This window comes from Tauraco erythrolophus, chromosome 2 (assembly GCF_009769465.1).
Source record: "Tauraco erythrolophus isolate bTauEry1 chromosome 2, bTauEry1.pri, whole genome shotgun sequence".
In the NCBI taxonomy this organism is placed as follows: domain Eukaryota; kingdom Metazoa; phylum Chordata; class Aves; order Musophagiformes; family Musophagidae; genus Tauraco; species Tauraco erythrolophus.
In genome coordinates, this window is record NC_141466.1 from 33,253,953 (window position 1) to 33,271,722 (window position 17,770).

A 17,770-nucleotide genomic window follows, 5' to 3' on the forward strand; every position below is an offset into this window, starting at 1 on the left:
GCTCTTGCACGGTGTCCTTTAGCTGTCTAATATTTAGGATCTTTTGTAGTTCACTTACTTTTGCATCAGGAGTATTCATTCTGCAGTCAGTATCTGTGTTGGTTTGTTGAACAGCATCAGAGCACCTTTCACTCATGTTGTTAAAGGGAAAATAGTAGGATCATGGATATTGAGATGGGAGAAAATTACTGAAATCATCTTGAACATCCCTTGCCAGAAACAAAAAAGTAGCCTGATCAGGTACAGAAGAGTGCTGGTTTTTGCTGCTATCTAAGATTTTTTTTTCTGGTGTTTTTTTGGTTTGTTTGTTTGTTTTAATGAGTGTTTTTAATCCTTTCATTTTTTATCTAATAATCTTAAGGTGCTTTTGCATCCAAACACTGATGGCTGAAGGCCTATATATCTTCTGTGGCTGTTGAAACCTAGAGGTTGCCTAAGAAGGATGGTGTGTTGTGCAATTTCCTCCACCATAGAAACTGGGGTTATCAAGTAATACAATTGAACCACAATCAGCTCCTGGTGGTGTTAAGGAAACAAACTGACAGGGGCAGAAGTATAGGAACTTTACAACCTTAAAGCAGTAAAACAGATCTCAGCTGCGTGTACGTCCAGCCAAGGTGGTTAACCAGCCTTTCTTCTCTCCTGCTCGTTTCCTCTTTCTGCTTCTTTTACACCTCTCACTGCTAATTTGCCAGTGAGTTGAGAAGCTGGGTTGTTGCTCTTGGTACGCAATGACTAATTCCTTTCACAGTTTCTAAATTTTTAGTGACTCGGTGACTATATTCTTTCCTCCTCACCTTCTAACTTCAGCGTTCTCAAGTGGGGCCAAAACCAATCAGCGTCTCTCACAGCCTCTAAGTTCTTTTCCTCTGCTTATTCTTCTTGGTGGGGCTTTAATTTGGGTTTTATCCAAAAAGCAGTCCACTGCATGTCCTGCCCAGAGTCTATTTGTGAGCTGTTCATGATAGCCAGATATAACAGCAGTCTGAGATAGAGTAGGGCTGAATTTATGGCCAGATGTTGACACAAGCAGCGGGAGCCGACAGTGAATATTTCAGGTCGGTGCTCATGTTCCTGGAAGACCTGGGAGCAGTGGTCTTCCTGACTGGCCATCCTGGGGGTCTTGAGAGTGGGTGCATGCTTACTGCTGCGGAGCATTTGAGTGCAGAGCCTGCTGGACCTAGAAGCTGGAGATATATCAGTGTGAGGCCCGAGCTGGGCATAAGGAAACCTGTCCTTGGTCTAGGACTCTGCAAGTCCACTCTTGGCTTTCTTCTGCAGCTAAATGTTCCCATTAAAAAAAAGAATAAATAAAAAATGCTGCACCTCAAAGAAAGAAAATACAATGCGTAAGCCTCTTGAAGCTTGTGACTTAACTGCTGGGAAGTCATATATACGGCAAGTAAATAATTAAGCTATTCCTGATTCCTTTTTCTGGCCTGAGATAGAATGCTGTACTTTAGGTCTGCTTAGGAAATTATTTTGGCTTTAGCTGTAAGACTTGAAGGATCTTCCAAACTCTTAGACATAAGAGAAGTAAAATGAGGAAGATTTGTGAGAAAACTGCACAATGGGAAGGACTCTATTCTAAGAAACTTTTTCATTATTGTAAACATAAGATACGCCAAGCCACAGAATAGATCACCAGTTCACCCACTTTTGCATAAACTAAACTAATTTCTTTCTACTAAGAAGGTGTATTAATGGAAACCTGTTCAATGAGAGCCCCTTAAAATTTGTCCCATCAAAAACTGCCTGATCAAAAGAGTTTTACTTGAGACAGGGAGACCGTTTCAGTCCTAGAAGTATTCTGATCCGTGGCTTTAGCACTATGAGAAATAACAGACTCTCTGAAGACTCAGCATTTACTTTATCCAACTAAACTAATTCTTATATCATTTTTATTCAGTGCTGTCTTTTGATCAGTAATTTTGCAATGTACGATTATAGATTTCAACATTATTTCTCCTTTCATCTAATTTCTGTAGTATTTCAACCAGTGCAAATCAAAGAAGCATAACCTTGGAACTTTTGTTGACCATGACTGCAAACAGTTTCCACCTTTTTCTTCTTCCCCCACCTCCAAAGGCTGCCACGAAGTCACTTATCAGGCTTTTGTAGCTGATTTTTCCTTTGTGGTTTTTTAATTTTTCAAGAGCAGCTGTGTTTTCATTTTGTTGTTAATATCTTTTTCTTTTACCCTGGGAATCATCTTTTTTCATTAAACCAAATTTGATGACCAACTTTTCTGCTATGTTGTGGTAAAAGAGCTGGTGATGAAGTCTATGTTTGTTATACTATCTATAGTTATGTTCTCTGCTTCATTATAGAGATCTTATAATGTTGTTCATATTGTTTGGGGTTGTTGTTGAGGTGTTTTTTAATCTATTCGGTATGCTTTCACCTTTCAAAACTATTTTTTTCTCCAAAGGTGGATGAGGAAGGTTTGCAGATCGTAATATCATTGGAATTTTGCCACTTGGACTATATGACTTTACTCTTTGAAACAGATACCTCTTCTCTTAAAATGCCTGTCTTAAGTATCCCAGTGCATTCAGATGGGGGTTTTAATATTTAATTAAAGACACTTTTAAAGTTGCTTTTGCACTCTTGTGTGCTTGGAGATTACACGTAAGCAGTTGAGACTCATCTGTAATTCTGAATTTCTGAATTCTGTCACATTGTCATATTCTGTCTGATTAATGAATAGATATTTTCCTATATGAATACACTGATGGGTAACGTCTTCCAGATTCCTTTTCTTTCCCATATTCTCAGTGGTCCCATTTTTTTTCTGTTAATCACACAAACATACATAAATGTATGATATGTGGTGAACACGTTTTGTGTTTTCTTTAAAGCTGCCGTAGTGTCATGTTTAGCTATATTAGTGGCCAAATCTTCACCCATGAACTTCAAAGACAGTAAATTCTTTTGTGTCAAGTACCTGAGAAGAGGCAGAAAGTGATAAACAGTATTGGGATGTTCCTGAGGTTCACCATTGTCTGAGCGTTTTAGCAATGTGCTGCAAATGCTTCTTTTTTCTTTCTTTGTATTTTTTTAAGGCAATGCCAAGAACAGGGAAGGTGATAGGCAAGATGGTTCTTGGAACTGCCTAGGAATGTAATGCAAATAATAAGTAATTTTTAGTATTTAAAGGAACCCAGTAGAAACCCCCCACCCTCTGCCAAGAATGGATACTGGATGACAGCCTGATGGGAGTGTTCCTGGGCTGCCAAAAATGCTCCTCTTTTGGTGAAGTTTATCTGTAATATGCCAGACAGCATTAGATTTTCGTATGCCACATAATCTCCAGTGCACAAATTAAGTTCCCTCACACAGAGATGAATGTCATCCTTAATTTTAAAGAGCATATCAACATGGAAAAATGCTGCTTTTGACAGTGTTGTGCTCTATGCTTTCTAGTTCAGCACGGTAACACTTGTATGTAATGGAGTGCTTTGTGTTTTAAATGTCCATTAGATGAGTGAACTTGTTAGACTTCAGTTTGTCTGAATGAAGCCCAAACTGAATGTCAAGAACAAGAACAGTTGAGGTCCAATAGTTGAAGGCCTCAGAGTGTCAATCTTTGTAAGAGGAGGACTGATATAGACCCCAAAAGTTAACCAATTTATGAAGTCCTAAATAACTAAAATGGAGATACCCAGGCAGTCCTGTAGATAATCCTCTAAAATGTTTTTGTTTTCCCTCCTCCTTCCTCCATTTGAATAGCTCTGGCAATCTTATTCAGAAAAGGTCCTCAAAACCAATTAACTAGCGGTGGATATGATCCTGATTAAAGTTCATGGTTTGGTCAAAGCTGGATACATACAGAGTTCAGTCTTTGCTTAGAGAATGATGGAAGAGAAAGGAGGACATCTGGGACTGATAGCAGAATTTCGGTGCCATATAGATGTGGTCGCTCCTATTACAGTCAGCAAAGCTTGTATAATACATGAAAGAGCCTGTAGAGCTCACAATCAAGTATAATATTAAACTGAATCCTATCCTGACTGTCTGATCGTTACTGAATTTTCTTATTTTTCAGCAATAGTTGCTTTTAAAAAAAAATGCTTGGATTTCATTCTAGGTACTAATTTGATAATGGTTTTAATGTGAAATTTTATATGCTACTTGATATTATGTCTGCCTCTTCTGCTAACTTTTAATTATTTCTAGCTTTCTTTTTATTAACAGTCTGTTATTTTCTTTACTTTTGTCCTTGATCAGTTCGTTTATGGCTAACTGAAACTGGCTATGACTTTTTGAGCCAAAAAAACTGCTTTGTGTCTTAGCAAAGATGCAGCATCTTGGGTATCTCCAAGGTGCCACAATCACTTAATGCAGTTTCTTTCTTATTTTACTCATGCACTATCCCAATGAAGCAATCCGTGTTTGCTTTGTCAGTTATTCTGATGTCTGGGGAATTAATCTCTGCAGTTTCATCTTGAATTTATCTTGTTCTATACGAATTGTAGGCTTTGCAGAAAGGAAACACATTAATTTGTCTTTGATAGCTCACGGCTTTACTCATACTCTGCCAGTAACATATGAAAACAAGTGAGGACAAGGCAAAGGGATGATTGGTGGGGCATGCTCAAGGAATATCCACCACCAAAAATCCAGGTGTTAAATTTGTTAGCATGTAACTGTTTTATGTTTGACACCATGTGCATCAGAGGTACTGATGAAATAATGACCTAATTTGGATGGTTTATGATCTCTTTTGCTCACACTCTGCTGTTGAAATCAATGATTGTTTTGTTTCTCTTGTTCTGTGGGTTCCTGACTTGCTTTACTTCTCAGATCTTCTTGAAATAATTGCCTTTATAAATTTTGTCCTGCCTGTTAACCATGTCTGCTTATTTACTTGGAAAGGGTCTTTTCTAAGTTTTACAGGACTTAAGTAAACAGCCCTAATCTTCTAACAGTATGCTTTAAAGTCAACACGAGAATTACATTTCTTACCTAAATCGTATGTTTTACTGCCAACTATTATGACATTATCTCCTTGAACTGTTGTGGTTTTTCACACAGTTCCTAAATGAGGTAGTACAGAATTGCCTGTCACCTGCAAGCCCTTGGGCTTTAGTAACCCCGACCATACCCATGCCTCCACTTTTTTTCTTTTTTTTTTGACATTTTGTGACTCGTAACCGGTCCTCTCCTGGAGTTCTGGCTAGGGAGGGCGGCCTGGCCGATCCCCTCCTAGCACACTCTCTGTGCCTCTCCTGTTCCTTCTCTTTCATGCTTGTGGGGGACTCTCCAGAGAGGTTCCTCAGTGCTGTCTACAGTCCCTGCCTAGAGCCCTCCAGATGGTTCATCAGCAACCTTTAGACCATGGATTTACTCATTATGAAAGAGATAAGAAGCCATGTAGAGACCCTCTCACAACAGGGAGATGTTTCACCACCTTCTCCCATAACTCTTAATCACATCCCCTTTTTTCCCCTTCTTCCTTGATGCTTTGACAACTGCTTTTTTTTTGGTTTGCTCTTAACTCTGCAGTAGGGAACTCACAGGGAGCATGCTAGTAAAACCAAAACATTTTGCAGTTGGAAACACTCAACTCGCTAATGGACTGCTTTGCTTTTTGGTCTACAGTTCTCATGTCTTTTGCGGTTCTCATGTCTTCAGTATTTAAGATCCTCAGATGAATGTATTAATTTATCTATGTTCTGATCTCTGTTCTCTTGTTTAAATAAGCCACAGTTGACACAGTCAAATGGAGGCGAGTGTTTATATAAATAGATTTGTGCCTCCCTGGTTGTGAGACGGGACGAGTGCCAGCACCGCCTCTCATGTGGGACAGCGCAGTCATCAGGGTCCTCTGGCTTCTTCTCAGCTGCCTCCCAGCTGATGGAAAGAGCAAATCTTGGAGAGCCTCCAGCCCTGCCTCTCCTGCCTCGCTGACATAAAGCTGCTCTGCCCTTCAGCGCTGGTTCACGGGGCAGCCCTGGCAGGACCACCTCAGACAGGCCATGGCATTAGACTTCGTAATAGCGATACCACAAACAGTGGTATTTGTAATATTTGCCTCTGGTTTTGTAATATGCCATATAGATGTCTGCTGTGCAGTCTGGTCTCCTGTTTTTACAGCTGTTCTCTATGAATTTTCTCAGGGTTTTATTGATGGGTCATTTTTGTTTGTTATCTGAGCCTCAGTTTGGTTCTAGAATATGATGCTATGAGTAACTTTCTGTGGAAACTGTGATATGCATTTTCTTGAAGCCTTTGCTTCTTGTGCTGTTGATCAGCCACTAAAACTAAAAACTGAAGAACTCTCCCTAAACCTAAGAACTGCTTTCAGTTCAAATACAAAATACAAGCAATTTTTCATAAAACTTTTAACTGATGAGTCCTATTACTTCCTTTTGCTCCTTGAATTAAAAAGTCCTGGTGTCCAAGTGACTATATTTTACTATTTGTAATAATAATATGTAATATCAATGACTCTCATCCATTACGGATATAGACATTTTAGGATTGCCAAGATCTTTCATACATAATGTCACCATCAGAGAATGCTGCTGTTGTTTCTTTATCTCTGTACTTCATCTGCTGACTTAACACAGTCCACATTGTAACTCTTTTGCTAATAAAGAATTTAGCTCGTATTACTTTCCATCTGAGATACCACAGTGACTTCTAGTATAGCAACATATCTGTTTTCAGGTTGCTTTGTTCTCTTTTGTTCAAATCTAAAATATCCCTTAGATTTCTTGATACAAAATGATATTGTGACAGAGGCAATAATTTTCTCCTCCAAAGTAATTTCTGACATTTTCACTGAATCTTTGGACTCAGGCCTTATTAATCTTTTTGAATGTTTTTAATATTTTTCGCCTTTGACATTCTAGTGAAGGTGTATTGTATAGTTTATTCAGGCAGCCTGAGTGTGCATTAAAGATGCTATGGTTGTCTTCCTGGTACTTTAGTATGTAGTTTGTTTGTTGTTGTGCTTTTTTTTTTTATTCCAGCACACTTATTATAATGCCCCTAGCAAATTACTTATTCTGCAAAAGAAAAGGGAATAATATAACAATGCATAGCATTGCAAAAAGTTACATAATGAAATGTTGGTGCTTTCTTTTTATTTCTTTCTTGGGATGCTGAATACATTTGGGAAGTTAAAGCAAGAAGGATATACAGCCTCTTTTTCTAACTTTACCTTCCTCCTTCTATTGAAAGAGTTTGTGAGTTTGTTATCTTCCCCTCTGAATAGTTCCAGAGGTATTACGTCAAGTTTGTTAGTTCATTTGTGGATTTTAGTGTGAAAGACTTTGTTTTTGGATTTAGGGAGTATCTCTTGATGCAGGAATGATGCTTGTTGTACATCATAGAAAACATATTACATCTTAAGAGACAGCTGCTGTCTGGCCTAAATAAGTCTTCCTACTGCTATTTGAACAATGGTGCAATAACATGCTTTGGTAGGAACGCCTGGAAAATTCCTCTCCTGCGTGGTAAGTGTTGAAATCCTTCAGTGAAACAGTGAGAATGTATTGAGGCTTGGCGTACTGAAAGGGGCACATCTTTAGATCACTGATTTTTCTGTGCCCTTTTCATTGAACAAATGAATTTTTAATAATGCTAAAAGAGCGAGACAGTGGACTTAGAAGACAAATATGAATGTGACTGAAGATGATGTATCTACTTGAAAGACTCAGAGGTTCATACACAGAACCCCAGAGCTTATTCAAATTCTTTCTGAGTATGGAGTATTCTAAATTTTTCATTTTCCTGTTGGAAGAAGAAGGGAAATATCAGTGAGCTGTGTGCTCTGTTAGTGTTTTAGGATTACAGAGAGGGAAGCAGACCAGAGCAGTTTCTGATTTACGCTGCCTTGTGTTGATCCCCTACAGCTCATTTCCCAGCAGCAGATAGCCCACGTACAAAAGCTAGCTAAGCCAGGGCTGGAAATGGAAATGTCAGAAGACGGGCTCTGCGCTCCTGGAAATTCTTTTAGTCAGAGCAGCTCTGCACTGACAAGTCCGTCCGCTTTGCATCTCTCCAGCGTCAGGAGGGAGGCAAGACAGAAAACCACACAAATCCAGAACTGAGACTTCTGCATTTTGGCTCCATCCTCTTCTCTCTGCTGACTGACAAAAACTCTGTGATTTCTTATTCCGGCTACAGGCATTCAGGGGCGGATGTCTGGAAGCTTGTACTACATGGACTGGCAACCCCTTAGTTTGAGGTTAAGGATGCACAAAATTGAATTGTTTCTTCCTTCCTGCAAGTCATTGCTTGCCCCGTTGGCAGGGCACGGAGGAAAGCTAGCCGTGCTCTTGCTGCCGCCTCTCTACTTTGTGGAGAGCAGAACTTAAGAATTTGCCAATTTCGGGAGAAAAAATACTGTCTAAAGCACTGTCCTCTAAATTATTGAGTTTTGTAACCAAATCAACTGGCTGGTCTTGAAATCTCCGACACAGTTTTTAGGGAGGTGTTGTGTAGCTCCTTTAGGATCACTGAATTAATGATTAAAATACATTTTTGACAATCTATTTTAAAACATATATTAAAAAAAACCCCTAACTGTAGGATTACTTTTATAAGCATTTTCCAAGCAAAAATCTCTATGTACATAGCTGTTGTTATTTTGCTAAGCCACAGAATTTAATATTTTATTCTCAGTTAATATACTAGAAAAATATTTACTTGGAGACATGATTCATTCTGACTAATGAGATCAAGCTAATTCAGACCAAAGCTGAATACAGAAATAAATTTAAAATTGTTTGGGGTTTGGTTTTGGGGTAGGTTTTTTTATTGGGTTTTTTTTGGTGGTTTTTGGTTTTTTGGGTTTTTTTTTTTTTTAGAATGGTAGAATGCCCTGTGTGAAATTAAGGGCAGATAGAAATTAAGATAAGGCAGAAGTGAATCTCACCCAAGCTGACCCATCTGGCTAGCACTAGTCTCGCTAGCCAGTGGCCTGGAAAGGGTTGCAGTGGATCACATCTAACTTACTTTTTGAGTACTCCTTTGTAGCTAATTAAATGAGAGATGATCATCAACGTCGGTAGGAAATGAGGCTTTGAATCCTTGGTGTTGCATCAATAAGTGTTTTAACAGCTCTGCCATTACCTTAATTTTCAAGTATTGAAGTACCTCCTCAAAAGCCAATCAAGTGTAAAACGGTATAAAGAAGTAACACTGTTTCATGCAGGATTTTGGTTATTTGTTTTGATTAAAAATGAAAATAAAAGAATATCAGCATTTTTCTCCACTAAGATGTCAGCCTGGCCTCTTAGCTGTTATGCACTGTGGAAAAAATTGGAGGTCACCTTTCCCGAGAGCTCTTAGAGGTGATTTTTTTTTTTCTTGGTAGCCCAGGGCAGTCTCCTGGAAGCTGGATTTTAAGACCAGATCGAAAGTTGGCTTCCTCAATAGCAGCCTGATAAGCCATTAAGGAACCAACTGAAGAAGCAGCATGGGATCAGATGATCACCCATGACACCCATTCCTGGCTCCCCAGGAAACCTGCCTCCAAGTCTCCATTGAGCATTTCAATTTCAACCAACCAGCCTATTAGAATGAAAAGTGGCTTTTATTATAGTATTTTGACTTATTCCTAGCAACAAGCTTTTGGCCTGGAGGTCATAAATGCATTTTTTTTTTTTTGTGACTAAAAGGAAAACTTCATTATTTTTGCCCTGAAAATATTAAGGAAAATTCGTTGTCTAAAATGACATGCATCTGAATTTAGCCAAGTGTGTAGACTGTGGGGACATCTGCTGGGGTGCTGGGAAATGGCAGACTTCAAAGTGTGTCTTGACGGTGAAATGATTTGAGCGTGAATATGCCAAAAATTGTTAATATTGCAGCATTCTCTCAAGGCTGAGAATTTCACATTTTACCCGCAAAGGAAACCAAGTGCCCATATCGCAATATTTCCATGCTAATCGCTCTAGCAGAACACTTAAGACCTCTATAAGCACATCTAGGCATAACCCTCTTAATTTAAAAAGTCTCTATTTTGGTCATGTAAAAAAATCCATAGAAGAGGAGAAATCTCTGGAAATTCGTGTAATCACGAGTGAGCCAAGAGAAGCTGATGTCCTGTGAGGCAGATCAGCTCAGTCAGCCCCGACCACATAACGGCCTTCTGCATCTTCCTGTAGTACCCTCGGGATGGAAAGGCTTTTCTTGCAGCTGGAAATGAAAAATGGCCTTCTTTCCTGGCTACCAGCTCTTGCGGCAGCCGTCTGAGGACCAGCAGAGGAGCTTCGGTGATGAGACTGGTGCAGCCACGCGTTGCCACATCACAGAACTGTGGCCTGAAATTTATTTATTGTTTTTATTAAAACTAAGCAAAAATGCCATTAAAAAACTAATCCCGGCTTGAATCTGATAGTATACGCAGCCCTAAATTGAGCCAAAATTGTCAAATTCATAAACTTTGGTGGAATCGTGGAGTGAATTCTGTTCCAAAACTTTGGTATAGTCTTAATTAACTTGCTAAGGTTCAGGAAACTTTCATCTTGTCAGCTGGAAAAGAGGTGGCTGGAGGGATGATACGTATCTGTTCTGGCTATTTGGTTAAAGTGACATTTAGTGTTCCATTTTCCTTGTGTACTTCCCTATATATCTGTATAACCTGCCTCCTGCTGTCTGAAATTTTAAGATTGAGGGGCTGGCACCGTCTTCTAGATTTGTGTTTGGAAAGTGCCTTTGCAGTGATGTTTTCTGCAGGCACAAGAATAGAATGAGAGGTGGAGGTGGATGCATTTTAAACTCTTCTGCTGAAATTTTCAGATGCCTGTGTACAGACAGAGGTCCATGTATTTAGACAACTAACATAATTTTCACGATTTCTAGCCCCTTCTTGCCCTGCTCTCCATGTTACTTACACTGAGCTCAAATCCTGTTTGCAGCCCAGTCAATGTCAATGATACTCTATAGCCCTTTTTCCTGCATCTGTCATATTCCATTTGGAAACCTTGTTGGGGATTAATGGGTGGAAATTGATGGTATAGATCAGGGCAGAAGTTGTTTCACAGCTGAGTCAATTTTGTTAGTGCAAAACCAGTGCACCAAACATCTGGTTAGAATTATTTTTATTCCATCTTTAAGAATGAATACTTAAATATGAAAAATGTGAAGCAAAATATAGTCTCCCCTATCATCTGTATGCTCCCTCCATATAGTCTCTATACTTCTAGACAAAAGCAAAGCTGAGAAAGCTAGGAGAAGCTATTTTTTTGCTAAATTAAGAATCTCCCCTGCCCTGGCACATCTGTACTGTTTGCTATATAAATATATTTATTCTTTATTATTGGTAAATTTAAGCATCTGACCAAATATTAACAGGTAAAACAGCTTTAAGAATGCTTCAAAGAAAAAATTAATGATGCTTTCATATAATTGTTAATACAGTGGTGTTACAAATTTAAAGTAAAAATATTGAATTTAATTTACCTACTACTTAGAGAAATGGATTAGTCCTAAATTATCCTAACAGTGTGATCTGTGCACAGTATAAATTTGTCTGATATGGTATTTGGTGTTAGTTGTAAAAGTAGAAATGAAAATAGGGTGTTTTAAACCAGATACTTTGTAAACTGATCACCCCAGGATATTACGTTCCATTAAACTTATAATAAATACCTTTTTCTTTTTTTCCTTGCTCAGGGGCGTGCCTCATTAACATCTGAGAAACAACGTTTTGCCCACGAACATGGTGAAATGAAAAATCTAGAAGATATTGTTAAAGATATAAAACCATCTGTTCTAATAGGTAATTTACTTTAAAGCAATGACCTTATTCTTTGTTGGAAAAAAATGGGGATGTGGCTTTGTCTGAAGACAAGATCGAGTTCCTCTGAACAGAGTTTACCTTTGTGTGTTTTTAGAAAACACTGGGGGTATAATGGACTCTATTAAGCAACTGAACAAACAGTAACCATCCAAGCATGTAACACTGCTTTCACTGCAGCCATCTGTTTTACAGGGAGAATAATCCAAGTTGGTTTAAACGTCTGATGGAGAACCTTACCATCTTCCTAAATGACTTCTGATTTAATGTGGATGGTGTAATACAAAAACCCTCAAACTTAGACTGAGAAAACTGAGCTAAGCACATGTAAAGCTGTGCAAATCTGAGCACGGGGTAGCTGAATCTTCTTTTTCCTCATATTTAGGTCCTTAGCCACCAGTCCTTTGTGCAGACTAAAACACAGATTTTACAAAGACTTTTTCTTTTATAAAAGCTGCAGGATTTGGGATCTCAGTAAAGGATTGCTCAGCTCTCTGCAGTTTGGTTATTTCATTTCAGTGACAGTTTCAGGAATGAACTGCAAGTACTCTTAAATATTTTTTTTAATATGTAAGACTTGAAAATTCATATATCTGGCTAGTAAAATCATTCGTCAGATGCTGGAAAATCTGAAATGCCACAGTGAAAATTATCCTGCATTTTAAGAGCTGCCTTTTTGACTGTGGCTAGACCATATGGTCCTTGTTCAATAAAATCTGCTTTTGGAAATGATTATGAATGAGATAAGTAAAGCTTATCTTTTTCTATGCTCCATAAAGATAGGACTGCAAGACAGAAACCAAGTAGTCTAGAGAATTTATTTAGTAGAATACGAGGCTGGAAAAACTAGTGGAACAGAAGAATAGATTGAATGATCGGTGATATTTATCTAGATAAAGATGTGTGGATGCTTAGGGAATGTTTGCTGTCATGAAATATAGCTGTTTGCTGTGTGTCATTTTTATATATAAATCTATGCAGCACTTTCCCTCAAGGTCACTTTCTCCTATCCATACTGCATAAGGAAGCTCTTCCAACAGAAACAGCAATGAAAATTAATATTGGGCTGGGTTTTTTTTTTGATTTGGAGGACTAGGCATTCAGTATCTTCCCCTGGGCAGCAGGAGTCATGGGGAAATATGTTGATACTCCTTTTCCCAATATTTTACTCAACTCTTTCTCAGTGAATCCTTATATATATTTGTCTGCGATCGCTCAAGGAAAAGCCTTAGTTTAGCTTGATCAAATATAAGAAATTGCAATTTTAAAATGAAAGTCAAAAAAGGAATAGTCAGTGAGATTGTTCAGACCATTTTGTTTTAACTATATATCTGAAGATAGTTGTCATCCTTACTATTGGCTGTCCAGAATCAGTTTTAGAAGACATTAAACAATTTGCAACTGCAGACTTAACCAGAAACTAGGGTGTATAACAAACAGGCTCTTGTACAAGTGGGTCAAAATCATGCCTGCCATAACTGCTCATCAAACATACAGTGGCCCAGCTGGTCTAGCAGGGCTCTTGCATCTGAGCTTCCTTGTCCATTCATAGAAGGTGAAGTACAGAAAGCTCAGATTTGCGAACAATAGTAGTATGTGACAGAAATGTTTGAGCAAGACAGGTTTAAACTTTGAGAGAAGTAACTGATTTGCATCAATTGAGGAGTTGCCTCTTTTGTTATCATGGGATCAGAATAAAGGAGATTTGGCCAGATGCAAAATCAGATGGATCTTAGTTATTATTTCGCCCACATCAAGCACCTAAAGGGCACCTAAAGGGCCTGTCATAGGGTGCTTGGGCTTTAAGTAGACTTCTTGGGAAAGTCCAATTTAAATCAACTCAGGGAATTTCAGTGGGACACCCACTTCTCCCTGTTGAGAGATGTCCCTGTGCTTGAAGATGTCTCTGTAAGATGATACCATACTTCATGTAGAAGCAGTCACAAAGTACTCTGAGACACCTTTAAGAAATGTTAGTTCTGGAGCATGCATGACCTTCTAGTCATCTCTAACTCTCCTGTCACCTCCCTTCAAGTACCTTGTGCTCTCCTCGGGCAGACCCCAAGCTGTCCTTTTAGACTGGACAATGTTGGGGTGCTCTTGTGTATGAGTGACAAGAGGTTAGAGTACTGACCCAAGAGCGATCTTTTCCTGGCCCAGATTTGAATCCATTCCTATTCCCCAAAAGAGAGGTAACAACAGCTTTTTTCCTGCTGAAAACTTGGGTGATTGAAAGTTGGATGCTGTGCGGAAAGCAGAGCAGGGAGCCAGGCCCTGGGGGCTCTGAGCAAGGAGGCCATCTTCTCTACCAACTAAGTGATAGGAACCTCCCTGGCCGTAAAGATCCTTAGGTTTACTCCAATGTCTGTTTATTTATTTTTCATTGAAGGTGTGGAAAGCAAGGACCTGATCCTTGGATTCCCAAATCTTATCGGTTAGGCAGAAATACAGGTGTATTGGCTTCTCAGAAACATCACACACACCCCTTTTTGGTTGTGAGTACAGTATGGAGAATAGAAAAGCATCTCTGGTGGGATGGAAAGGGATATATTAAAAAAAAAATGTTACTGTCAGGGAAGCCTTAGACTCAAAATTGGGATTATTTGTCAGCTGGGGCTGGAGATGACAGAATGATCAGTTATAAAAGGCAGAGGCTTTACTTGTCATGTCAGAAAAAAATGAAATCTGACACACTGGTTTTGGGAGAAACTATCCAGTCTGTTGCATGAGACTTCAGGAGACAGAGTTGTACCTTTCTACTCCTGATTGGACTTATTTACGGGTTAGGTGATACATTTCTATTTTATATAAAGGGCCTGAGAAGAGTGAAGTGAGAAACTCACCAAACTGTACAGGGGTGAAGAGGTTCTGCCTTATGTTAGGGATAATACTGAAGTTTCACTGTTGCAAAATCTTTTATATGAAACTTTTTTTAACCACATGTTCAGCAAAAAGTTGAACTCCATTTTGAAGAGAGAGATACACAGTAAAAAGAGCTCTGTTCTTTTAAAAGAGACACGCATGTCTTACCTTGAACTGATTACATTTGTCTGCTTGTTATGTGTGTGGTTTTTTTTTTCTTCAGGAGTTGCTGCAATTGGTGGTGCTTTTACAAAACAAATTCTTCAGGATATGGCTGCTTCAAATGAACGTCCTATTATTTTTGCTCTCAGCAATCCTACCAGTAAAGCAGAATGCACTGCTGAGCAGTGCTACAAATATACAGAGGTAACCAAAGATTAACATCTCTCCAGTAGATGTAGTGAAAAGTAAATCTGACATGAAATTTAAAACGGGAGGAAGACAGAGGGTGGAGTAGCAAGTACTATTCATGTCTCTGTGTGTAGATAAAATGAGTTAAATTAAGTAACAGGTTTTTCTTTATTAAGGCAATTTTACTGAAGTCAATACATGCTTGTACCCTCATAAAACCATTTAATAGCTGTTATTGGTGTCAGGCAAGACTCATAGTCTTCATTATAACTGAAGCATCAGTAACCTTCAATCATTAAAGCCTTATGCCTGTTTTTGAATTGTACCACTTTGTGTAATATATACACACAGTGGCATGCTTTTCATTTGAGGTTTTATAAATACTCTTTAGGGTAAGAAAATACTTCAATACACAAAATAGAATCTTTAAAATACTTCTCTGTTAAGAAATGGAGTAATTGACTCCTCTTACAAAGATTTCTATTATGGAAACATAGGTGAAAATTAAAACTGTGCTTATTTATTATTGTATTATAGAAGTGCTAATAGACATGGTATCCTGTAATGCAATCTAGAATTTGAAATGTATGAGCACTTGCCTGCATGTGTTTCATAGTGGATTGTGTTTGGATTTCTTGCCAAATAGAGGGCAGTTTGAATGACAGTTTTGCAGTGTTTAAAAGACAAATTTAGCATGCCCGTTCCCCGCCACACAGTACACAATTACAGCGCAATGCAGGAGCCAGGGAAGTGGCCTGCATGAAGGGCTGGTTATAGTGGGGAAGGACATCTGGTAGGCAGGCAAAAGACACACTGAAGTATTTGATCTGTCACCAAAACGTATAATAAGCTGGCCATGATAGTACTGCATGACACCAAACCAAACAGAATATCCTTCTGAAGAACTGAACAGCAGCAGTGACATATTTTAAAACGCACATTTCCAGTTCTCTAAAATAGGCATAGATATTTCTGAAACAAAGCGCCTGTGAAGTATTTAACAGTGACATTTATCACTTCAGCAGTGCTAGCATAAATAAAGGCTGGCTTTTCTTCCCTACCTAAATTTACTGCTTAAATTCGAGGATGCTCCCTCCCTAGCAAGGGAAGAGCCAGGGGCCTTTGGGCTGCGGACATAGAGCCTGCGCAATGTCCCTCCCCTCATTAGTCCAAAACTGCATTGCCTGCTGTAGAAATTACTTCTCTTTCCCTTTGTATCAGTAATGTTCTGGGGAGAACCTGGATAATAGTGCTGCAGGGGAGTCACCTCTGAGATGTCTCTTCTGCCACCCTTGAACGGCACTCGATGGTGCCGGCATCTGCTCCCATCAGGGTGTTCCTCATCGCAGGGGAACAGTGAGACTCTCTCAGCTCCCTTACAGCCCATCTCTTGGTACTCCAGTGGTATCACAACTCTGAATGTGCGTGCTGCTGAACGACACCAGGCCTACTGTTCCTCTTAACTAATGTTAAACCTTTAGCAACGTAGGGTCCCATGTGAACTCCAACATAAAACGAGTTAGAGAAAGTTCTCTTGTCCTCAGGACAAGTCATATGGTGTAACTTGTATCTGGAGAGCTAAATTCTCTAATTCCCCCAAAGAGTCTGGCTCTTCCATACTGTCTGCTGGGACCAGTTTGTGCATGGTGCCTGGGTCTTGGAGGCAACAGTGCTACTTGGCACAACCCAAAAATCTCCTGGGAAAAATCCTCATGGTTTATCAGTTTTGGATGATCACATGCCGGTGCCTGAGTTGGTGCCCTCACCCTGCTCAGTATAGTACAACGAGGGGAGCCACAAGGTCCCAGAAGACGAGGTCCCATCACCAGCTTGTGCTATAGGTTGCACCATGGGACGACGGTCCTGGGACAGAGCTTGCACCTTGGTCATTCTGTTGACCTGTGGCGTGGGCGCAGGGGCCTGACAAGGGGAGACTGGGAGGAACAGAGAGCTCTGCCTGTCCCCACAGCTCCTCGGAAATTGCCACATCCAAAAGTGCAACGTTTAGTGGCGCTAGTGTCATTTTTGTGGATGATCTGCTGTTGGGAAAAAATCCAGCAGCATCACCCATTGTTACCGTGACAGTATTGTTCACTTTGAGTTTTACAGCTGCAGGTGTATATCTTCTTCCCATGTACCCTTCTTCTGGCATGGACGCACAAAGTGAATAACAAGTGCTGGCTTTCACTTTCTCCTCCTCTAAATTGTGCTGGCAGCTCTTACCTGAATAAGGCAGCTGATACTCTCTGACATCAGGTAGTCACAGAGAATTAATTGCCAGTGATCTCTAGGATCAGCATCCCAATGCTCTTGAGACATAGTCAACTGCAGTTAAGTAGCCCGTAACACCCTCTCAGAAGAGATACTAAAGAGATGTAACCCAGCTTCCACAGTGGTAGATATATAAAGGGATGTGTGAAATACTCCAACAGCGTCCTCACAATTAACGTCCTTTCTTTGGCTTTCTTGTTGCAATTTAGGGACGTGGCATTTTTGCCAGTGGAAGTCCTTTTGATCCTGTCACTCTTCCAAGCGGTAAAACTCTCTATCCTGGACAGGGTAACAATTCCTACGTCTTCCCAGGAGTTGCCCTTGGCGTTATTTCATGTGGACTGAAACATATTGGCGAGGATGTGTTCCTCACAACTGCTGAGGTATTGTATTAAAAAGTATTTAAATTCCTTAATTTAGTAACTTGGTAATAATGAACAACTAAACAGAAATAGTTAAATATTATCTTTTAAATTGGAAAGACGGTGCTTTCTGTGCAAGATCTTTATTTGGTATGTTCTTTTCTAT

At 39.5% G+C, this 17,770-nt stretch overlaps 1 protein-coding gene across 1 annotated transcript in view; it reads left to right on the forward strand.

Moving 5' to 3' along the window:
* The window catches only part of ME1 (malic enzyme 1), a 195,780-nt gene that overhangs the window by 168,361 nt on the left and 9,649 nt on the right, over window positions 1-17,770 (forward strand). Inside the window, exons 10-12 of the mRNA XM_086608248.1 lie at window positions 11,635-11,740; window positions 14,844-14,986; window positions 17,452-17,625. Coding sequence (XP_086464374.1) covers window positions 11,635-11,740; window positions 14,844-14,986; window positions 17,452-17,625 — 423 coding nt within the window. The remainder of the gene's footprint in view (window positions 1-11,634; window positions 11,741-14,843; window positions 14,987-17,451; window positions 17,626-17,770) is intronic.